Below are 24557 nucleotides of genomic sequence, written 5' to 3' on the forward strand. Positions count from 1 at the left end.
TATTGCTACTTAATATTAATGTCTTTCGGGTTTTCCCGGTTAGGAGTTGCCACAGTGGAACTCCAGTTCGCTAATGATTGGCAGTGGATTTTTATGGTGCCGAGGTGCCAGCCTGACACCCAACCTTCAAAGAAAGGCACACCCATTCACCCACGTACCTACCTGCATGTCTTTAAACATCACTCCACCGCGGGGAGGACATGCATACCCCACACAGAAGGCGCTCCAGCTGAGAATCGAACCAGAGAACCTCTTGCTGTGAGGCAACAATGCTAACCGCTGAACCACTGCTTAATGCCTTGTAATAATCCTGTAACGTTGCTGTTTAATGCTAATTTATAATGAAAATTGTATATGTTGGAGCTTTTCTCCCTGGGCCTTCCCTGAAAAAGGGCTTTTCAGTTCAGTCGGACAATCCCGGTCAACAAATGTAAAATAAATAAAATAAATTTTTCCTTTCTTAGCATTTATCCTCCAAAGTTCAGCTTTCCTTCTTGAGGCAAGGTAGATCTGAAGGTTTTAGTGTCCTGTCTGCTGTGTTTATGCAGCTCTCCTCGAGCCTTCTGCAGTTGGGGCACATGAAAGGTGCCACAGAGCTTTGAAAGATGGCTTGGATGGTCATATCCTTGGCAGGATACAACCCAGATAGCTTAGGATACTGCAACAACAATCTATTAGAATATCTACTATTATGATAAGTTTACTTACACAATACTTTTTTTTTTCATAAAATAAGGTTACTTAAAAAAAATTCTTAAGCAGTTACTATTAATAGTTTAAATCCGCTTAATTTTGCTGCATATGTGATATTTCATGTTTAAGGTTGTGGTAAAGGTTTACTTCATAGTTTGTGACTGCAGAAAACTGATAGTATTTTGAAACAAAAGTATTTTGCCAAAGCCAGCAGTGTTTTCTTCATTTGGATTCATAGGTAGGTACTAGGCTATCAGCCCAAGGGCCTACATAAGCCTAGCCAACAAGGTTCCCTGGCTTATGCCACCCAGGAAAGTTATTTTCCTGTGCCCCTGTTGAGCAGAGCCACAGAAGTGATCCCCGGGGTGTATTTCCTATTTCTCATCCACTCATCAAGATTTTTCCTGAAGAGTGCTAATGAGGAACTTTGCTTGACATAGATGGGTAGCTTGTTCCGGAATATAGGAAGTGTCTGGGACAGGAATCTATCCCTCCAACATGTCCTGTTTATTGTGGTGACAAGGTTTAGGTCCCTAGAGCGAGTAGCTCGGAGGAATTGGGATTTGTTTAGGTGTAGCATGTCCAACAGTTCTGGGTTTGACATAGCTATATATGTTAAGCAGAGATCACTTTGGAGTAGGTGATATGCTACGGAGTAAAGCTGGAGTTTTTTGAGACTGTCAGTGTAGGGCATCTGTTTGAGGCCAGTAATCCTCTCTGTGAGGTACATTTGTGGCCTTTCCAGCTGCTGCAAATGTCTTGTGAGGTACATTCCAAAATGAACATTGTACTCTATAATGGGTCTAATGAGAGTCGAGTAGAGGGGAACAATGACCTCTTTTTTTCCTGGATGAGAACCCTTTTGTGATGAGGTGTGCCACGTAGAAGGATTTCCTGACTACTGTGGCGATATGGTTAGCAAAGGAGAGACTACTGTCCACCTGAGTCCCAAGGTCTCTTATCGCACATTTGATGTTAAGTAGACTGCCGTCTATGTGGTAGTTCATGGGTACACAGTTTTTGCCAAAGGGATGACGATGCACTTTGACATTGAGCTTGAGGCCATGGCTCTGACACCAGACATCTGTCTCAGTGAGGCCCTTCTGTAGGATGTCCACATCATTTGGTGACTCAACTGTGGCTCCTAGTTTGCAGTAATCTGCGAACTTCATTAGCCAAATGCCTTCTGTGTTAGCCTGTACTTCAGAGTAGTAGATACCAAACAGGAGAGGTCCCAGGACTGGACCCTGTCATATTCCACTTGTCACTGGTTTGAACTCAGATTTGGAGTCTGCAACTTTTACAGTGTGGGTTCTGTCAGTGAGCCAGTTGGCAACCCATCTTGTGGTATATGAATTTATACCTAGTTCAGTGAGCTTAGCTATAATTCCAGAATGGGGGATGGTGTTGAAAGCCTTGGCAAGGTCAAGATAGGCTGTGTGAACCACCTTACCTTCGTCTACGGCTTTGATGACTGCCTTAAAGAAGTCAATCAGGTTCAGGAGGCATGGTCTACATTTCACAAACCCGAACTGGGTGGGATCCAGAGTTTGGAGGTTACCAATGTCTTTGTTTACGAGTTCCATGATGATGTCCTTCAAGGATGCATCTGCAGTCCTTACATATGGGTTGTCCTGCCTCAGGCAGCCCTTCGGTCGGCCGGATTCCAAAGTCTGGGTCCGGCGTCGGCTGATGTCGCCCCTTCCCCGACGTCAGAGCGCCTGGGGTATAAAAGTGTCAGCCAACGCCATCTTCCCCAGTCTTTCTTGCCCGCGTGGTGCCCGAAGCAGAAGCAGTTCGCAAGTGCCGGTTGGCCAGCTCCTGTAACTTCAGCTACCGAAGACTTCAAAAAGCTAAGTACCCCATTGGGGACTCTTTCTTGCCTCAGCCAATGTCAGATCAAACGCTTAAAGTTAATAAATGCTTGACTTGTGGGAAACAAGTACCTCATAAGGATTTCCATTCCTACTGCCTCCCCTGCCTAGGCCCAGACCACGACGTCTCGGCCTGTACTGCCTGTGCCTCCTTTAATCGACGCACTCTTAGGCGTCGGTCGGAGTTTGCAGAGGAATTTTTTGGGGCTAGTTTCTCTTATAAAATGCCGTCGGAGACACTGACTTCTCATTTAACCAAGAAACGGAAGGACAAGGACCGACACACGCGGACCGTGGTTTCGGCTGAAACTGCTCCTAGGCCTGCCGCGAGTGTCTCTGTTGAAACCGAATCCTTGGTACTTCCGTCCGTAGAAACCGCTCAACCGACAGCCTCGGTCCCGGAGGCCTTTTCTGAGTCGGTTATAGAATTACCCTCGGAAACCGGTGTTCAGGAACCTACCGACACCATTCCCCTAGACAAAACTACTCCAGCACGTGGGGCAGCCAGGCCCCCTGCATCCATGTCCATAAAAGCTTTCACTAGGGCTAAAGCTGCTAAGCAACAAAAAACTCTGCCTCCCAAGTCTATTTCTCAGGGATCCACTACAGGTTCTCAGATACTAAGTTTGGCTGAGGACCTTATTTCCTTAATTAGGGGCTCTCAGCCTCATCCGGACAGGGGCTCTCAACCCCCACTAGACAAAAGGCCCAGGGTTGAGTCTGCTGAACTTCAGTCCTCTGATGAGGCCTCTGATGGCTCTGCTCTATCAGACTACTAGGAGGAGGCCTTCACGGCCTACGAGGATTCTGATGCAGAGGAATCTATTCCCTCTGCCTCCCCTCCTGAAGAGCTGTCCTTTGGGGAGACCCTTCACTCCATGAGAGAGCATTTCCAATGGCAGGGCCAGGAATTCTCCGATTCCAGGAAGAGATTAAGGACTTTTCTTCATTTACCTCCGCATAGACCTTTGGCTATTCCTCCTGTTTTAAGTGTCATTGATGATGTGTATTCAGAGTCTAGCACTACCCCTGACACCCTTCCTCCGGCTCCTGTTAAACCCGATAGGTACTACAGGGTCCCGGACTCGCATCATTTCCTTTACAAGGCCCACTCTGCTGACCCAGAAACTATTTCCCAGGGTCCTAAAGGGGTTGCAGCTGCCACTTCTAAAAATCCACTCCCCTCTGAAAGGGAGTCCAGGGCTTTAGAGAGATGGGGTAAAAAAGTGTACACTTCTTCCACTCTGTCTATGAGGGCTTTAAATTGTCAATTTCATATGATACAGTACCAAGAGTATTTGTTAGATGAATTGCAGAAAAAACTGTCTTCGCCTGAACCCCTAGATCGTAAGTCACTTCAGGATCTGGTATATAATTCACAACAGGTTAGCAACCATTTCCTGCAGTGTGGTTATGATGCATTGGAAGCTTCATGTAGGTCAGCAATGACAGGTGCAGTCATACGTAGACATGCCTGGCTGAAGGAACAATCTCTGCCAGATCATGTTAAAGCTAAGCTTCGGGATGCTCCACTGGAAAAGCAAAAGTTATTTGGCTCCACTGCTCAAGAGGTCTTAAAGAAATTTGAGGAAAAGGGAAAATCTGTACAAACAGTCAAAGATTTCCTCCAGGTACAACCACCAAGATTCAGCAGAAATTGGCCTTCTAAGAATTGGTCCTTTCCAGAAGAGAGATTTCAAAGAGGCAAGAACAGGCGTGCCAGAGGTAGAGGGCAAACTAGAGGCTCCTACAGAGGACGTCAATGGCAGCCTCCTAACCAGAGAGGTAGTGCAGGTCCAACAACTGCTGCACAAGGACAGACTCAATGACTTCACCTTGACCCTGCCGACCAGGGCTCAATTAGAAGCACCTTTGGGCGGAAAGTTGTCTTTATTCTCAAAAAATTGGCACAGTATTACAAGGGACAAATGGACACTGCAAATAACAGACAAAGGATACAGGTTCCATTTCCATACATTACCAGAAAGAAAGGGAATGCCAAACCTGCCACCAAATCAGAGGGCAGAGGCTTTAAAACAAATTGCCAACCTATTGCAAATGAAAGCTATAGAAAAGGTTCCTCTCGCAGAACAAGGCCAAGGATTTTATTCCAGACTATTCCTTGTCCCAAGAAAAGAAAAACAATGGAGGCCTATTCTCGATTTGTCCGCACTGAATACTTACCTCATTGTGCCAAAATTCAAAATGCTGACCCTACAGCAACTCCTTCCCCTGCTGGGCTAGGGGTCTTGGCTGGTAACTCTAGACCTCAAGGAGGCATACCTGCATGTCCCTATCAGACAAAGTTGCAGAAGACAGCTCAGATTTCTTGCAGGTTCAGAGCATTATCAATTCTCAGCATTGCCCTTTGGCTTATCTACTGCGCCCAGAGTATTCACAAAATGCCTGGCATCAGTAATTGCACACTGCAGACTTCAGGGGATTCAAATATACCCGTATCTGGACGACTGCCTTATACAAGCGGACAGCCAACAAGCTTTGGAAAAACATTTGAATTATGCCATCCGCCTACTGCAGGCCTTGGGATACACAGTCAACATTCACAAGTCAAGACTTGTGCCATCCCAAAGAATAACTTTTCTGGGTGCGGAACTAGATACAACCACCCAAATGGCTTTTCTCACAGAAGAAAAACAGACAACTACCGGATTACTTCAAAAATCTAACAAAACAAACTCAGATGACTGCAAGGGAAATCCTGCAGGCCCTGGGTTACATGGCATCGTGCATTCTTCTGATTCCACAAGCAAGGCTGCATATGAGAAAACTACAATGGTACCTAAGGAGTTTATGGTCTCAGCACAATCACAGCCTAGAAGCTTTGATACCACTCATTCCATGCCTTCAAAAGGAATTCCAGTTGTGGGCCCAAGCAAGCCAGTCAAACAGGGGCCTGCCTTTCAGCAAACCAGTAACCAGCCAAACCATTACCTCGGACGCTTCAGACCATGGATGGAGAGCACATATGGAGGACAGATGCATCCAAGGTCTATGGTCTCAGAAAGAATTGCGCATGCACATAAACCAAAAGGAAATGCTGGCAGTGATTCATGCAATCGAGGCCTTCAAGCTCTTTCTACATCAAGGCCACCTGCTAATAAGGACAGACAATACCACAGTTATGTGGTACATAAACAAACAAGGAGGTATTCATTCCTATACTCTTTGCAGACTAGCAATGAATCTTTGGGAACTTTCCCTAAAACTCAATATAGAGCTGCAATCCCAGTTTGTGCCAGGAAAAGACAATATACTGGTGGACAGCCTAAGCAGAAATACCATGGACCCACACGAATGGATGCTGCACCCAGACATCTTCCTTCAGATAACACAATCATGGGTGAGGCCGGACATAGATCTTTTTGCCTCCCACCGCAATCATCAGCTGAAGAAATTCTGCACAAGGACATACCACCCACAAGCATGGAAAGTGGACGCCCTCTCTTTCAGTTGGAATACTCTAACAGTGTATGCATTTCCACCACTCCCACTAATGACCAAGGTCTTACTGAAAATCAAGACAGAGCAGCCAAAAGTGATTCTAATAGCCCCGGACTGGCCAAGGCAGCACTGGTACCCATGGTTACGGAGCCTGTCACACACAAAACCGTGGCCTCTACCACTATGGACACTCCTTCTGACACAGCACAATTACAAAACTCTGCACTCCAGCCTGAAAACCCTGCAGCTGACAGCCTGGAGAATACCTTGACTCCTCACCAGGAAAAACTATCCAAGAGAGTGAAGGATATCATCATGGAAGCTCGCAGACCTTCCACGAGAAAGACATATTCAGCAAAATGGAAAAGATTCCACACTTGGAGCACCGCAAAGGGCCTAGATGCCACAGTGATGAGCATGGCACATATCCTGGAATACTTGGCAGACATGCTCCATAATGTCCTTTCTTACTCTTCCATAAAAATTCATGCTTCAGCAATTTCAGCAGAATACAGTTCCTGTCTTGGAAGACTGCCTTCCTTCTGGCCATAACCTCAGCAAGAAGAGTATCTGAATTGCAGGCACTCATGGCAGTACAACCATTTCTTATTTTTCATCAGGACAGAGTCTCCTTGAGAACCAATCCTTCATTCATGCCAAAGGTGGTATCCAGGGTCTCTTTGAACCAAGCTATTCACCTGCCTACCTTCTTTCCAAACCCACAAAACAAGGGAGAGAAACTTCTGCATACCCTGGACATTCACAGACAGTTACGCTACTACTTGGACAAAACTAAGACTTACAGAAAAACTGACCAGCTGTTGGTAGCATATGCTGCAGGCATTCAAGGAAAAGCAATTTCCAAACAGACAATTTCAAAATGGATAGGAAATTGCATTCGATTCTGCTACTCTTATCATGGAAAAGCTGTGCCAGCTAACATCAGACCTCATTCCACCAGAGCTACAGCCACCTCCACAGCCTTCTTAAGATGGGTGGCTACCAAGGACATTTTAAAAGCTGCTACATGGAGCTCCGTGCATACATTTTCCAAACATTACAATTTACCCTTATATTCCAGATCCAGAGCAGGCTTTGCTACAGCAGTCCTGCAGGGCATTTTAGCTACACCATCATTTTCTTAGAGCCTACCACCCCCAGCTTGGCTATGGTATTCTACCCATATGTAAGGACTGCAGATGCATCCTTGAAGGACATAGTACAGTTTTGTACCTACCATAAATGTAGATGTCCGATAGGTATGCATCTGCAGTCAGGTTTACCCTCCCTCCTTCCCCTCTGTGGCACTTCGTGGGTACTTATCCCTCTTATAGCTAGCTGGGGTTATCTATTATGGTGTATTTGTTTTATATTACTGTGCATGTTTGCAATATTTTGTATTTCTACCAAATTTAGCCTTCCTTAGAGGGCACCTGGCATCTGGGGCAAGAAAAACTGAGGAAGATGGCGTCTGCTGACACTTTTTTATACCCCAGGCGCTCTGACGTCGGGGAAGGGGCGACATCAGCCGACGCCGGACCCAGACTTTTGAATCCGGCCAACCTAAGGGCTGCCTGAGGCAGGACAACCCATATATAAGGACTGCAGATGCATACCTATCGGACATTTACATTTATGGTAGGTACAAAACTGTATTATACGTTCCATGGCCTTACAGACCAGGCTCATCAGGCTAACAGGGCAATAATTCCCGGGATCAGTGGTGGCTCCCCCTTTGTGGAGTGGGATAACTGTTGCTGTGCGCTGTTCAGTGGGCACAAAGCATGACGTGAGGCTATGATTGAACATGGTGCTTAGGTGGGGAGCCAGTTCGTTCTGAAGTTTGTGCAAAACGCAGCCTGGGATGTTGTCCAGTCCCATGGATGCTGTGTTTTTGCTTTAGAGAGTGCAGCTTTTACCTGCATAGTTGATTACAGGGACTCTGCATTCTTCCTGTATAGTTAAGTTATGGGCCCTTTAGGGGGTGAGAGGGGCGGTAAAGGTAGCACTGAACCTATCTGCCAGGATGTTGGCAATATCAGTTGGTTCTTTAATTTTCGTGCCATTGTGCTGTAACTCAGAGCAGATGTGGGTGTTGCCACTGAGATTCTTGACATAGCTATAGAATGCTTTGTGGTTGTCCCTGGAATCAGTGGCAATTTTGTTTTCGTAGCTAGCTTTGGAGGATCTTAAGGGATCTCAGCTTCTTCCTGAGGCTGACTAGGGAGCTCCTCCACTCATGGGATTTTACTCTCTTTTGCAACAGTTTCTTCCTTCTTTTCTAGAGTTTGTTTATGGCAGGGGACCACCAGATTGGCTTCCTTTTTTTGGAGGATAGCTTCTTGGTTCTGTTTGGGTTAGCACGATCCATACACTCGTGTAAGTGATTATAGAGTGCATTTGTGCAGGATTTAGCAGTCATAACTGTATTGTCTATCTGCATGGGTGTCATGAAGTTCACCACTTGTGTCTTAATAAGCATGAAGTTGGCTTTGGAGAATTTACCTTGGTTTCCTTAATGGGGGGTGGAGTGTGGATATCTAGGGTGATTAGCTTCTGGTCGGATCTGACCAACGAGGAGTTGACTTCAGGTGTGGAACACCGGTCACTCATGTTGGTAATGACTAGATCTAGGATATTGTTGGCCCTGGTGAGGGTGTGGATAAGTTGATCCAGGGCATTGGAATTTACAAATTCAGAAAGCTTTGAGCGAAGGAGTTGATACATGAGTAGTTTTCTTAGTTAATGGTGGAGTAGTTGAAATTGCCCATTGTTAGGGTGTTTGGTTGAACCCTAATATTTCCAGTATATCAAGAAAAGAGGAGTGGAAATCCTGGGGCATGGTGGGGGATCTGTAGCAAGCTACAATTTGGATTGCCGTTTTTCCCAGAGTTAGTTGCACTTGGATAACCTCGGATGCATTATGCTGAGCAACTAGCTAGCCTGGAGGTGTGGATATCCTTAATGAATATGGACACACCTCCACCTTTGATGTTCTGGTCCAGGTTAGGTGGCCGAAAAGTGTGGTATGAGTTATAGCCTGGTAACCCAGGGGTGCTTACTGGAACCTTGAACCAGGTCTCAGTCACTGCACAAACATCAATGTTCTCCATTTTAAGGAGTGCCGCGAGGGAGTGCATGTTGAGATTGAGACTTCTAGCATTGAGTAGCATTACCGTCAGTTTTTGCTTGCCTGTTACGGTGGTGAATTTGTCATTTGAACCTTGCATAAAAAAGGCACTATAGAGTCGGCAAGAGGCTTAGTCAGTATCCAGACACCCAGTGATGACAGGTGCAGGCCATCTCTGGCAAAGCATCGTGGTCTGTCAACCATGTCATCCCAGGCAGACATATATTGGATCCCCTTAGAATGACACCAGAAGCTTAGCCAATTGTTGAAGTCAGTCATTTTGTCCTTGTACTGCGGTATCATTCTGGGCGATGGCAGGATGCTACTCAGGGCTAGGGAAATACCTGCCTGGGCTAGAGGATTGTAGAGCTCTTCCATGTCTCTCTTCATGTAGTCCAGGGAGGTACATCTCAGGTCATTCACACCAACATGGACAATGACAGAGTCATATTTGTACTTGTGGAGTGACCTGAGTGTGTGGGTTATGTGGCGGATGTTGGCACCTGACAAGCAGCTGACAGTAACCTTCTCCTTGTTTAGTCTGGTGAGTGGAATATCAATGTGCTTGACTATAGAGTCACCTATGACTAGTGTGTTGGGTACGTTGTTTTGCCTTATGGGCTGTTGTTGAGGGGCACACTGAGTCGGTGGGCTGTGTCTCATTTGGGTTGTGTTGGGGGTGGAGGTTGCTTGCATTTCTGCTTTGGAGGTCTCTGTTGCTTGAACAGATTATTACTGAGAGCCTCTGCAAATGTTTTTGTGTTTTTATGTGTGGGTTTTGGTGGTGTAGATTTAGTGGGACTATGTGATGAGTGTGGTGTGCTACAAGTGTTTACCTTCTTCTCTTGACTGTTAAGTTCAGTCTTGGTTGGAGAGAGCTTTACCTCCAGTTTGGCTAGATAAAGTGCATCTCTGACAGGTTGTAGTGTTGGGTGGTAGGAGGGGAGAGGGTTGTCTGTGTACATGAGGCAATTGCTACATTTCCCCAAGATGCCCAGATTCAAAAGATAAGACAGGAAAGAACACAGGGAGCTGACCTTTGGACATGTCTGAATAAAAAAAATATTTTCCTGGACACCCATGCAGATGGACATTACAGTTACAACTGCTGAATCCTACACAAATGCACTCTATATGAACTTACACAAGTGCATGGATCGTGCTATCCCAAACAGAACCAAGACGCTATCCTCCAAAAAAAGGAAGCCAATCTGGTGGTCCCCTGCCATAAACAAGCTGCACAACAGAAGGAAGAAACTGTTGCAAAAGAGAGTAAAATCCCATGAGTGGAGGAGCTCCCTGATTAGCCTCAGTAAGAAGATGAGATCCCTTATCCTCCAAAGCTAGCTATGAAAACAAAATCTTCACTAATTCTAAGGAGAACCACAAAGCATTCTATAGCTATGTCAAGAATCTCAATGGCATCACCCAGATCTGCTCTGAGTTACAGCACAACGGCACGAAAATTACAGAACCAACTGATATTGCCAACATCCTGGCAGATAGGTTCAGTACTAACTTTATCCCCCCCCCCCCCCCCCAAAGGGCCCATATCTATACAGGAAGAATGCAGAGTCCCTGTAATCACAACTACTCAGGTAAAAGCTGCACACTCTAAGGCCAAAAACACAGCATCCATGGGACCGGACAACATCCCAGGCTGCGTTTTACATGAACTTCAGAATGAACTGGCTCCCCACTTAAGCACCATGTTCAATAATAGCCTCACATCAGGCTTTGTACCCACTGAACGGCGCACAGCAACAGTTATCCCACTCCACAAAGGGGGAGCCACCACTGATCCCGGGAACTATCGACCTGTTAGCCTGACGAGCCTGGTCTGCAAGGCCATGGAACTCATAAACAGATATTGGTAACCTCCAAACTCTGGATCCCACCCAGTTCGGTTTTGTGAAAGGCAGATCATGCCTCCTGAACCTGATTGACTTCTTTGAGGCAGTCTCCAAATCTGTAGATGAGGGTAAGGAGGTTCACACAGCCTATCTTGACCTCGCCAATGCTTTCGACACCATCCCCCATTCTGGAATTATAGCTAAACTCACTAAATTAGGTATAAATCCCTACGTCCCAAGATGGATTGCCAACTGGCTCACTGACAGAACCCACACTGTAAAAGTTGGAGACTCCAAATCTGACCTCAAAGCAGTGACAAGTGGAGTATCACAGGGTTCCGTCCTGGGACCTCTCCTGTTAGCCTGTACTGCAGAGAAGTAGATACCAAACAGAGAAGGCCTCTGATTAAGGAAGTTTGCAGATGACTGCAAACTAGGAGCCATAGTCAAGTCCCCAAATGATGTGGACATCCTACAGAAGGGCCTCACTGTGACAGATGCCTGTTGTGAGAGCCATGGCCTCAAGCTCAATGCCAAAAAGTGCAGTGTCATCCCCTTTGGTTAAAACTCTGTACCCATGAACTGCCACATAGGCAGCAATCTACTTAACACCGAATGTGTGATGAGACCTTGGAACCCAGGTGGACAGTAGTCTCACCTTTGATAGTCACATTGCCACAGTAGTCAGGAAGTCCTTCTACATGGCACACCTAATCATAAAAGGGTTCTCATCCCGGAAAAAAAGAGGTCATTGTTCCCCTCTAATCGACACTGATTAGACCCATTATATAGAGTACAATGCCCCTTTAGGAATGTACCTCACAAGACATCTGCAGCAGCTGGAAAGGCCACAGAAGTACCTCACAAAGAGGATTACTGGCCTCAAACAAATGCCCTACACTGACCGTCTCAAAAACCTCCAGCTTTACTCCATAACATATCGCCTACTCCAAGGTGATCTCTTCCTAACATATAAGGTATATCAAACCCAGAGCTGTTGGATATGCTTCACCTAAAGAAATCCCAGTCCCTCCGAGCTACACACTCTAGGAACCTAAACCTTGTCATCACAATAAACTGGACATGCTGGCGGGATAGATTCCTGTCCCAGAGACTTCCCATACTCTGGAATAGGCTACCCATCTATGTCAAGCAAAGTTCTTCATTAGCACTCTTCAAGGCAAATCTTGATGAGTGGTTGGGAAATGGGCAATACATCCTGGGGATCACTTCTGTGTGTGTGCTCGACAGTGGCACAGGAAAATAACTTTTTTGGGTGGCGTAAGCCAGGGAACCTTGTTGGCTAGGCTTGCATAGACCCTTGGGCCGATTGCCTAGTACCTACCTATGAACCTAAGTGAGGAAAGTAAGTACACAAGTGCTGTTTTTCTCTAAGCAAGTGTGGAAAGTAAGTACAAAAACTGTTTTTCTCTGGGTAATGAGGAAGGTTGAGTGCTGTAGTAATTTGTAGCTTATTTAGTGCTTACAACAAGTTCTGAACACGTATAAGCAAATTCAAGTGCTAAAACTAAGAATCTGTATCTGAACTAGACTAATTACAGGAAAGAACAAGTGCAAATGCTGGATTTTAAATCAGAAAGTTGAAAGATGGAAAAATTGCCCAAACGGCCAATAACTACAATTTCTGGGTCAGAAACCGCTCCTTATGTGGTGATAGGTTTCCTAGTGCTTACCACTCCCTCTGATAAGCTACCAGGCTTCCCTCCAAAACAGAAAAGCTTGGGGGCCTCAGGAGCTTACAAACAGTCCTGGATAGAACAAGTCTGTATCTGGACTAGTTACAGGAAAAGGAGGAAACAAGTGCAAATGCAGGCTTTTAAATCAGAAAGTTGAGAGAGGGGCAAAACTGTCCAAAGGGCCTTTCTTGAGAGGATGCTTCTATGATCATTGCTTTGTTGAATGTGCTACATTTACCAGAGATCACAAGTTCAACATGATTTTTTTTACTTTTGTTCCTCATACTTTAATGAGAGGTTTGAATTTACCCCAAGACAATGAAGTAAAATAAACTGTATAAAGAAGTCAGTATAATGTTTGGCTTTTGAAAATGTTTCTGGCATAAGATCCATCAGTTTTGGCATGGGACTTCAGGAGTGTTGCTAGAAAGATGAATTCAGTTAATGGAAAAAAAAAGTGAACGGAAAATGCCACTATCATTTTCCAAAAAAAGGAGTGATGTCTATGCATAGTGATGGTGGAGTGCTGAAATTTTGATGCTAGAGATGTACACTAACAGCTGGTAACACTATTATGTGAATCTAAGTCAAGTATTAGTGATTTTTTTCCATTTATCTTTCTTTTTATGGCATTAATTGATTTGAATGTTTTGTGTTGCCTTATTCTTAAAAAAATGGTTTAGAAGTGATTTTTTTGTACTTGTGTATTTTGTTCCTTAAATTCAGGCACTGGCTCATTTCGCCCCATCCAGTCTGTATCTAAGACTGCAGTTTCTCGTCCCATCATTCCAAAAGCTATTAAAACACCAGCTGATGATGATCTGTCTAGTAAGTTTTTAATTTTTAAATTTGGTTCACAGTTTTGAACTGTGCATGATGCTCGTTTGTTTGAGCTACAGAAGTTCAACATACATATGTTAATCCTGGCATACAGAGCTAGACATATTCTTTCATTTTAGTCAAGCACATGATGAATTCACAGTCCAAGTTATGTATTTTCTTTATAAAAGTAAAGTGCATTGCTAAGGTTGCCCTTGTTTGTAATAGTGTACTTGCCAATGACGGCTACCATGATGAAGTACGTCTTTACTGAGGGAGCTTATGCTTGGATTTGCACTGCCGTCAAGTGCTACTTCATGTTCAAAAGTCATGGTTCGGTAGTTGGTGTCGATCCCTTACAGTGCCACTTCAGATGTTCTTTGTGTTTCACTGTTGTAGTCATTGCATTTGGGTTATCTGCTTGCAGTAGCCCTCAGTCATCCTTATTAACAAAGTCTTGGGTCCTGCGTTGGTTGCTGTCCCTTTTTCCATGACGTCAGGTCGTCAGGGGTGTAAAACATGCAGCCGATGCCATTACATCAGTCTTTCTTGCCGTGCGGTGCCCGAAGCAGAAGTAGTTTGCAAGTGCCGGTTGGCCGACTCCTGAGATTTTCATTTTCGAGTTTCAGAACCGAAGTCTTCAACTAAAGCTAAGTACCCCATTGGGGAAACTTTTTCTTGCTCCTTACCGATGTCAGTAAAAGTTAATAATTGCATTGCTTGTGGAAAGCAAATACCTCACAAAGATTTTCATTCGTACTGTATTCCTTGCCTAGGCCCTGACCACGACATACCTTGCTGTCGGTTTTGTGCTTTATTTAATCAGCGCACTATCCTTCGGCGGTATATTTTCGCTTCTAAATATTTCGGTTCTCGGTTTAATTATCCAGAAATGTCATCGGTTAGCCATCCGACTACTGGGATTCCGAAAAAACGCAAAGATAAAGACAGAGACAGGCCGCCGAGGTCCAAAGCTGCCGATGACGCTTCTCCTAAGGCAGTCACCAGTTCGCCCTTACTCAGTGAGGAGCTTTCACAGCCCCTGATACCCGCTACTTCGGACTTGCAGGCCTCTACTGAGACCCATTCGGAGTCCGGTATGCAGCGAGATGCTTCAACTTTGGAACCTGCGGATGTATCTACCTTGGATGGGTCTGTAGCCGCTATGCAGGCACCTGCTTCTGAGGGTGTATTCAGGCCTACGGACTTGCATATTAAACCGATGCCTCCTTCTTCATTTAGGCCAAAATCTCAAACCATGCCTAAGAAATCGACGCCCAGGCCGCATGCTCAGGCCTCTATGCCTAAAAAACAAATGATTAGAATGGCTGAAGATCTTATAACTCTAGTCAGGGGAAGCCAAACTCCCCCTTCTAAAAGACCTAGGACTGAAGTTGTTTACGAATCTTCTGAACAGGATTCAGATTTTTCTGATCATCTATATTTGCCCTTATCTACTTATGAGGATTCTGATGCAGAGGACTCTATTCCCTCTGCTTCCCCTCCAGAGGATTTTTCTTTTGGTGAGACCTTACATACTCTAAGGGAGCATTTCCACTGGGAAAGCTAGGACTTTTCTGATTCAAAAAAAGAGGCTTAGGGATTTCTTACTCCTGCCTCAGCATAGACCTTTAGCTATACCTCCCGTACTAGACATTGTTGATGTCTTTTCAGAATCTAGTTTGGTTCCTGATTTTTTGCCTCCTGCTCCCAGAAAACCTGACAGATATTACAGGGTTCCTGATTCTCATAAGTTCCTTTTAAAAAATCCTATTGTGGATCCAGAGACTATTTCACGGGGACCCAAGGGTATTAAGGCTTCTACTGCTAAAAATTCTACCCCTCTGATAGAGACTCCAGGGCGTTGGATAGATGGGGTAAGAAAGTTTACACTTCTGCAACCTTGGCCATTAGGGCTCTAAACTGCCAGTTTCATATGTTAACGTATCAACAACATGTTATTGGATTGCTTAAACAGAAAATGATGTTACTTCATGACTGTGCTGAAAATAAAGAATTACAGGATTTAATGCATTCTGCTGAACAGGTTGGAAAACATACTTCGCAATGTGGATTTGATTCATTAGAGGCCTCTTGCAGGGCTGCTGTTACTGGGTCTGTGCTCAGAAGGTATGCTTGGCTTAAGGAGCAAGGTTTGCCTGATCATGTTAAAGCTAAATTGTTGGATGCTCTCTTAAATCAGGACCGTCTGTTTGGCAGCAAAGCTGGGGAAGTTCTTAAAAAGATGGAAGATAAAGCTAAATCTATGCAAACTGTTAAAGATTTCTTACAAGTTCAGCCTCCTAGATTTAGTAGGCACTGGCCCTCTAAAAATTGGTCCTTTCCAGCCCCTTCCAGGTCTTCTCAAGCCAAACCCAGATGCAGCAAAAAACCCAGGTTTCAATCCCAAGGGACACACAAGACTAGGCAGTGGGGGGTTTCCACACCCAAACCTGGGAGTAGTAAGACTCCCCGTATGGAAAACTGTCTCAATTACTTGCTTTTAAAACTACCAGGCACTTCCCAACTGAATGCTCCTTTAGGCGGAAGGATTGGTCTGCAGGCCAAAAACTGGGAACTCATTACCCAGGACAAATGGGTTTTAAATAGTGTCTCAAGGATAAAGATTTAATTTCCACACATTACTAACACCGAACAGGTGGCCAGATCTACCCCCAAATCAGTGGGCAGAGGCCCAAAATCAAGTACTTTCTCTCTTAAACATGGGGGCTATTCAGTTGGTACCAGAAGAGGAAAAGGGACAAGGTTTCTACTCGAGACTTTTTCTGGTACAAAGAAAAGGCAATACATGGTGTCCTATCCTGGACCTTTCTGTTCTAAACACGTTTCTGGTGATTCCAAAATTCAAAATGCTGACTCTTCACCAGCTGCTTCCTATGCTAGGCAAGGATGCATGGTTGGCAGCACTAGACTTAAAAGAAGCATACCTGCACATCCCTATCAGGGAGTCTTGCAGAAGATACCTACGCTTCAAAGCAGGCTACATGCACTGTCAGTTTTCTGCACTGCACTTTGGCTTGGAGGGTGGCCTAATGGTTAAGGTGTTTGCCTTACAAACACAAGGTGCAAGGTTCAAGTCTCACAAGGGGTAATTGGCTAAGCTTAAAATGGCTCGCAAGAGCAGTTAGCTTAGTACTAATCTATGAACCTATGAATCTACTGCGCCCAGGGTATTCGCAAAGTGCCTAGTTCCAATCATTGCATTTTTCAGGCTAAGAAATACTCAAATATACCCATACCTGGGCGATTTTCTAATTCAGGCCGAAAGCAAGGACATTCTTTTGAATCATCTGGCCTTTGTTGAAAGGGTACTGACTTGTCTGGGGTTCACCATAAACAAAAAGAGATCCCACCTGGTGAAGAAACCTCATGGACCCACACGAGTGGAAACTGGAACCAAGGATTTTCAACATGTTGACAAGCAAATGGGGGAGCCCAGATATAGACCTGTTTGCCTCCCCCCACAATCATCAACTAGACACATTTTGCACAAGGATTCCTTACAAACTAGCTTGGAAAGTGGATGCTCTATCCTTCAGCTGGAAAAAATCTATCAGTTTATGCCTTTCCTCCTCTGCCTCTGCTCTCCAAGGTTACTACTAAAGATCAAACAGGACAGGCCAAGGACGATTTTAATTGTACCAGACTTGCCTCGCCAACACTGGTACCCACTCTTGTGCAGTGTGTCACGCTTGGCTCCATGGCACCTGCCTCAGACTCCTTCCCTGTTGTCTCAGCAGGAGAACCAGATTCTGCACCCTCAGCTACAAACCCTGAACCTAGCAGTCTGGCTAATTACCTAATCTCTCCATTACCATCCCTCAGTAAGTCAGTGATGGATATTTTAGAGGCAAGGAGGCCTAGTACTAGAAAATCTTATGCTGCAAAATGGAAAAGATTCTATGCCTGGAACAAGTCTCCAGGAATGAACGCAGCAGTGCCCAATTTACCTCAGATTCTGCAATACTTGACTGAGATTCTTCATAAGGGCTTGTCTTTTTCCTCCATCAAAATTCCTGCCTCAGCCATTTCAGCTCATTATAGCACAGAGCCTCTCCTCTTTTCTCACCCATTGCTCAAGCAGTTCCTCAGAGGGGCCAAAAATTTAAGGCCACCCCGGAGAGCTCCAACTCCAGCCTGGGATCTTAACTTTGTCTTGGAGAAACTCACTCTTCCTCCTTTCGAGCCAGCTGCTACTGCCGATTTAAAATTTCTTTCCTGGAAAACAGCTTTTCTTTTAGCAATCACTTCTGCAAGAAGGGTATCGGAGTTACAGGCCCTTATAGCAGTGGAATCTTTCATCATCTTTCATGCAGACAGAATGTCCCTCAGAACCAATCCCACCTTCATGCCCAAGGTGGTGTAATGTGTGGCTCTTGAACAGTTCATTCATTTGCCTACATTCTTTCCTAACCCACAGAACAAAGGGGAACGAATACCACACTCTTTAGATGTGCACAGACAACTTAGATTCTATTTGGACAGGATTAAACCTCAAAGGAAATCTGAACAACTGCTGGTGGCATTTGCTGCAGGGACAGCGGGGAAAGTTATTTAAAACCAAACCATTTCAAAATGGATAGGCCACTGCATTCATTTCTGCTACAAGCACCATGGAAAACCTTATCCCACAGGGCATCAGACCCCATTCAACCAGGGCTGCAGCTACCTCTACAGCCTTTCTCAGGGGCGTCCGTACTAGGGATATCCTAGAAACTGCTACCTGGAGTTCTGTACATACTTTAACGAAGCATTATCATTTGCCAATTTTCTCTAAATCCAGAGCTGGTTTTGCCACTGCAGTCTTCCAGGGCCTTATAGCTGGTCCTCATTCTATTTAAATTCCTCCTCTTATCCTTAGCTTTGGGAATCTACCAAAATGTAATGACTGCAACAGTGAAACATGAAAAACATAGTACAATTATGTACACTTACCATAAATGCAGATGTTCGTGTGTATTCACTGTTGCAGTCCTGGTTACCCTCCCTCCAGCCCCCTTTCTTCTTTTGGCTATACCTCTACTCTCACTTACTATGCTCTAAAAGCTTTTTGGTGTATTTGCTTTTTTGTTGAAGGTATATCCTTGTATTTATAGATTTGATTGCTTCCCATTAAGGGGGCACCTGACATCTGGGGAAGAAAAACTGTTGTAATGGCGTCGGCTGCATGTTTTATACCCCTGACGACCTGACATCATGGAAGAAGGGACAGCAACTGACGCAGGGCCCAAGACTTTGTTAATCAGGCTGACTGAGGGCTACTGCAAGCAGATAACCCAAATGTAATGACTGCAACAGTGAATACACTCGAACATCTACATTTATGGTAAGTGTACACAACTGTACTTTCTCTGCTGAGTTGCCATAAGAAGTCTAGCTAATGGGATCATCAGAGTAGTGGATGCCATGTGACCTAAAATACTGAGAATCTATCTGTCAATCTACTGAGCCCTGGCTGTCATATTCTTAAAGAATACAGTTGGGGATTACGCTTTGTCTTGTGTTGAGAGCTCTGCATGCATTTTTGTTTAGGAGAGCCCCTAAGCATACTGTCTTCTGAATTGGGTACATGTTTAACTTTTCCAAGTTGAGGATGAACCGTGGAATTGTAAAATTACTGTATTGTTTGGGGCTTTCTGCATTGGATTGTGCCTGAATGAGAGAATCATCCAAATAGTTATACATGTGGATGCCATTTTTTCCACAGTATGCTTTCATTGCGACCTGGCATTTGGTGAATTACCCTAGACAAATTACCCAAACCAAAGGAGAAAGCTAAGATACTGCTTGTGCCCCCTAGAGGAATATTAAAGTGTGCATCTCTGAAGTCTAAGGTTAACAGGAGTTCTTGAGAGCTTAGCATTTGAAGCAGTGCATGCAAAGTAACATTTTGAAAAATCTGTTTAGCTTTGACAGGTCCATCTTCCCTGTATTCTTTCCAGAACCTGAAAATAAAGGAGAAGGTATCCTATATACTATATATTTCCACAGGCAGCTCAGATACTACTTGGACAGAACATAATCCTTCAGAAAAGCCAATCAGCTGTTTTTCTGCTGTGAAAGTAAGAAAAAAAGGCAACAGGTGTCAAAGCAGAACATGTCTACTTGGTTGTCTCATGCTATTTCTTTTTGCTATTGTCACCATAATAAGTTGATTCCTGACAAGGTTAGGGCCCACTCTGCCAGGGCTTTGGCTTTTTTGTTTTGTGGCTTGTTGGAAAGAGATGGACTGAAAGTATTCTAGAGCAGTGTTCTTTGACCTTTTTTGCACTATGGAATGGTTTCATGTAAGACAATTTTCACGGACCGGCCATCACGCATTCATAATGAGCAAGCAATATTATCTGACAAGGTATGTGTTATTGTGTAATTAATACCCACCCAAGGGTGTTATTAGACCCGATGCCACAGGTGGAGGGCCTTTACACCCCTGGAAGGGTGTTAATTACACATTAACACACACCCTGGAGAACATTATTGTACTTGGAGAATGGGCTCTCCATAAAGTTGTTGTGTTGTATTTATTTTTTTAAGTTCTATATTATTTTTTTATATATATTTTTTTGATGTAAAATAGTTCCTCCGTCTAATGTTTCAAACTTGCTGTAGTATATGTTAATGGTGTTAGAGGAAGCATTTTACATCCAAAATATAACACTTAAAAATATCCAGGCATTTACTTTATTTTTTGGTCCCTTATTCCTAAAATGTTTGGTTGTTGTCAGTCATTGGAGTTTGAAGTTACTAAATAATGGCATACATTTCAGTTTGACTATTATTTTCTTCAGAATATTCATACTAACTCATTTTCTTCAGAAAATTCATACTAACTCATTTTCTTCAGAAAATTCATACTAACACAAATCCTTTTATTTAAGCAAGTTTGTAATTTTTTAAGAGTAGTAATTAAAATCTGTTTCTATTTGTTGAGCCTTTGTTCCCTCTATTTTAGGCTTTATCCAGATTTCTTCAGCTGAAAGGTCCTGAGGTATGCAAACCTCTTTACTGACTCTCTCACGCAAACTTCTGTTTCAGAAATTGTATGCTAACACAAGTCCTAATAATCAAGTAAAATATTTTCCTATTTTTGAGCCTTTGTCCCCTGTTTATTTTAAGTTTATTCAGATATCTTGAGCAAAGTGTCAGCAGAGCATACCTTTCAGCTGTCCAGATTTTTGCAGAATGTCTAGTTATTTGGCCCTTATGTTTGGTCCCATCATAAAATGTGTAGTTTTCTGGCAAATCACTGGGGATTGAAGTCATTAAATAATGACAGGCATTTAAGTTTCAGACTTCATATTCAGATGATAAGAACAATATTTAAAATCTGTCCTTATTTTTGGTAGTTTGTCCCCAGTCATTTGATGCTTTGTCCAGATTTCTTGTACAGAGAGGTTGAACTTGAGAAGTATAGTTAAGAGGTACACAAACCCTCTTAACTGGTACTGCTGCTGCCAGGGATCACTCTCACTCTTCATTCTCTTTGTCTGTCTGTCTTTGTCAAACACAAGTACGCACAGTCTCTTCTCCTTTTGTGAACACATTCACTCACATGCAGACAGAATACACACACACAGTTTTTTCAGTTTATTTTATTTTTTTTTTACCCTCGCTAAACAGCAAAAAGCAGTGCTTAGCAAGTTTAAAACAATGGCTCGATCAATCTCACTGTTCAGTCTTTCTCATACATACATACATAAATACATACACAGCATCTTCTGCTTACACACGCGTGCATGCACACACACACACGCACACATTCAGTTACACATGCAGGCAGAAACATAAACACATTCATACACGAACACACTTTTTTCTGAACATTCAGTTACCCAACCTAAGATTTTTATACTTTCTGTGTGGCCCAGTACCAAATTATCCACAGCCCGGTACCTGTCTGCGGCCTGATCATTGGGGACCGCTGCTCTAGAGGCCGCAACTTGGTCCTCTGCACATGCTTTCACAAAGCATTGCAACTTGTATTCCTTTTCCTAGTGTAGAACAAGCTTTGCTAGGTCTTTTCTCCAGGGGCTTCTGGATTCATGAATTTTCCCTTCTTCCTGTGTATTTCTAAATTATGATAAACTACCCCAAGTAGCTTAGGCTACTGGAGCAGTGATCTAATTTTGATCATGCTACAGTTGTGTATGTGAACTTTTCATAACAGTGGATGTTCTAATAGATCTGTGTTGCAGTAGCCGTCCATTCCTTCCATTTCCCTTGCTTTGTTTTTGATGAATTTCCATGATGTGGTTGTGTATTTCCTTTGTATATAGTTAAATGTTTCAATATCGCATTTTTCCTTTCAGGGCTGTAGCTTTGCTTCTTGAGGCAAGAAAGCTCTGAAGCTTTTACCTCCCAAACTACTGTGTTTATGTGACCCTGCTTGAGCCACTGGCAGAGCTCATGGAAGGTGTCCTGAAGTTGTGAAAGCTGACTAGTGGTTATATCCTGGACATTACATAACCCAAATAGCTCAGTCTTTAGCAACATTGATCTGTTAGAACATCTACTGTTATGGTAACTTTGCTTACACCGCTGTACTTTTTCAGCCACCCGCCCTATGAAGCTGGGAAGCATCTACAGGGTTTACGAAAAGTTTAGTTACCTCTGCAAGAACCTTTTAGTGGACCAGCTTCATTAAAGGTAATCCAATGTTCTTTGAAATACTGTTGCAGCAGGTTTAAGTACATATGGGAGTTGACCACAGGTGGGTATCCTCTTGGCCATCACAACTCCTAGAGCTGTACAGATGTTAGTGTGGACTGACTCCTCCCCGACACATGGGTGCAGGCTTGCATCTCTACATCTGTTTATGAAAGGAGCAGTCAGTACAACTGTGTAAAGTGTTTGCCATGGGACTATGTTGCATTACAGCAACAAGGTTAGCAGCTGCTTTCGTCAGTTTCAGACCCAGATGTCAGTCATACAGAATTCTTCAAAACGCAAAGTACTTCATTGTGGAAACCTTTGAAACCTATTTTCTTGCTAGACTCTCTTATTTTATTTATTTTTTTGCTGTTGAATGAAGATCAGCTGAACTCTGTGCTTTCTGCAGCATGGATTATACAGACCTGAAAACCATTTGCTACTGCATATGTCAGAGCCAGTGTAATGATTTGCACTATAAATACCCCTTCCATGTAGGAAGAGTACCACCTCCCAAAAGACCAGCAGATTTCTGAGTTTCATTAGGAAGATTTGTTGAAGTAGCAAATCCCCTTGTGTCTGTCTGGTGCAGAAGAAGCCCAAGGCCATAATGCAAGCTTCATCTTCAAAACTGAACCAGCTATCTCCTAGCACAAGGGAGGCTTCACCTTCCAACAAGAGTCACAGAAAAGATGTCCACCACAGGGAAGTACTAGAGGAGATGGGGCCCATAAAAGTTTTGTTCAAGGCTGTTTCCTTTCCTTCTCATAGGCACAAGTATACTGTAACTGAAGAAGTGGTTTCCAAGCCCCAGGCTCAGTGCCTGTTTTTGCTTATCAGCCTCTCTCTCCTTTCCAAGAGATACATATCAGCTGTTTACCTTTTAACTTTTTGGTCTTGTTCCATGTCACTTTTACACCAGAAGTAATGCCACTTTAACTTACGTTGGAAACTTTGATGTAAAATAGGAAATGTCCTTCAAGGATGCATCTGCAGTCCTAACATATGGGTTGTCCTGCCTCAGGCAGCCCTTCGGTCGGCCGGATTCCAAAGTCTGGGTCTGGCCTCGGCTGATGTCGCACTTCACCCGACGTCATAGCTGCTGTTTATTGGGTAGAAAGGCATCGGCCGACGCCATTTTCCTCAGTCTTTCTTGCCGTGCGGTGCCCGAAGCAGAAGCTGTTCGCAAGTGCCGGTCGGTCAGATCCAGAGATTTCTACTACCGAAGACTTCTAAAAAGCTAAGTACCCCGTTGGGGACTTTTTCTTGCCTCAGCCAATGTCAGACAAAGTAAATAATTGTTTAACTTGTGGGAAACAAATACCTCATAAGGATTTCCACTCTTACTGCCTTCCTTGTTTAGGCCCAGACCACGATGTATCAGCTTGTCTAGCCTGTGCTTCCTTCAACCGACGGACACTTAGACGTCGGTCGGAGTTTGCAGAGGAGTTTTTTGGTCCCGCTTTTGCATACAAAATGCCGTCGGAGACTCCGACTACTCATTTAGCTAAAAAGCGCAAGGAAAAGGACCGACACTCGCGGCCTGCGGTTTCGGCTGAAACCACGGTTAGGCCGACCGTGAGTGTCTCTGTTTCGGCTGAAACCGAGCCTCCGGTTCTTCCTTCGGCTGAAAACATGCCTCTGATAGCCGAGGCCTCACAGAGCATGGCTGAATCTGCTACTGAATTTACTGCTACAGAAGCAGGCACCCAGGATTTGTCAGACACTATTCCTTTAGACATATCTACCCCTGCACGTGGGGCTGCTAGTCACCCTGCTTCTATGTCTATCAAGGCGTTTGCCAGAGCTAAAACTGCTAAATCTTCTAAGGCCTTACCTGCTAAAACTCCTTCACATAGGCCTACCTCTAGTTCCCAGATACTCAGCCTGGCTGAGGATCTCATTTCTTTGATCAGGGGATCCCAACCTCACCCAGACAGGGCCTCTCAGCCCCCTCCAGACAAGAGGCCTAGGACTGAACCCCCGGAACCTGTCTCTACAGATTATTCCTCGGATGACTCAGACATTACAGACCCTCACGAAGGCCCATATTCTCCTTATGAGGATTCTGATGTAGAAGACTCCATTCCTTCTGCTTCTCCTCCTGAAGAATTTTCCTTTTGGGGAAACCTTGCATGCTATGAGGGAACACTTCCAATGGCAGGGCCAGGATTTTTCAGATTCAAGGAAAAGGCTAAGGACCTTTTTACACTTACCACAGCATAGGCCTTTAGCCATTCCGCCAGTACTAACAGTTGTTGATGATGCATATAATGATGCCTGTACTGCCCCTGATTCTCTTCCTCCGGCCCCTGCCAAGCCAGACAGATATTACAGGGTCCCGGACACACATTACCAT

The 24557-nt window shown here is 44.2% G+C and overlaps 1 protein-coding gene across 1 annotated transcript in view; it reads left to right on the forward strand.

Annotated features, from left to right (window-relative positions):
• Positions 1–24557, forward strand: part of CRAMP1 (cramped chromatin regulator homolog 1) — a 1694263-nt gene that overhangs the window by 1059249 nt on the left and 610457 nt on the right. The window contains exon 8 of the mRNA XM_044088908.1: positions 13436–13537. Within this exon, the coding sequence (XP_043944843.1) occupies positions 13436–13537 (102 nt within the window). The remainder of the gene's footprint in view (positions 1–13435; positions 13538–24557) is intronic.

The sequence above is a fragment of the Protopterus annectens genome, chromosome 12.part0 (genome assembly GCF_019279795.1).
Source record: "Protopterus annectens isolate FY-2018-M chromosome 12.part0, PAN1.0, whole genome shotgun sequence".
NCBI classification, from domain to species: Eukaryota; Metazoa; Chordata; order Ceratodontiformes; family Protopteridae; genus Protopterus; species Protopterus annectens.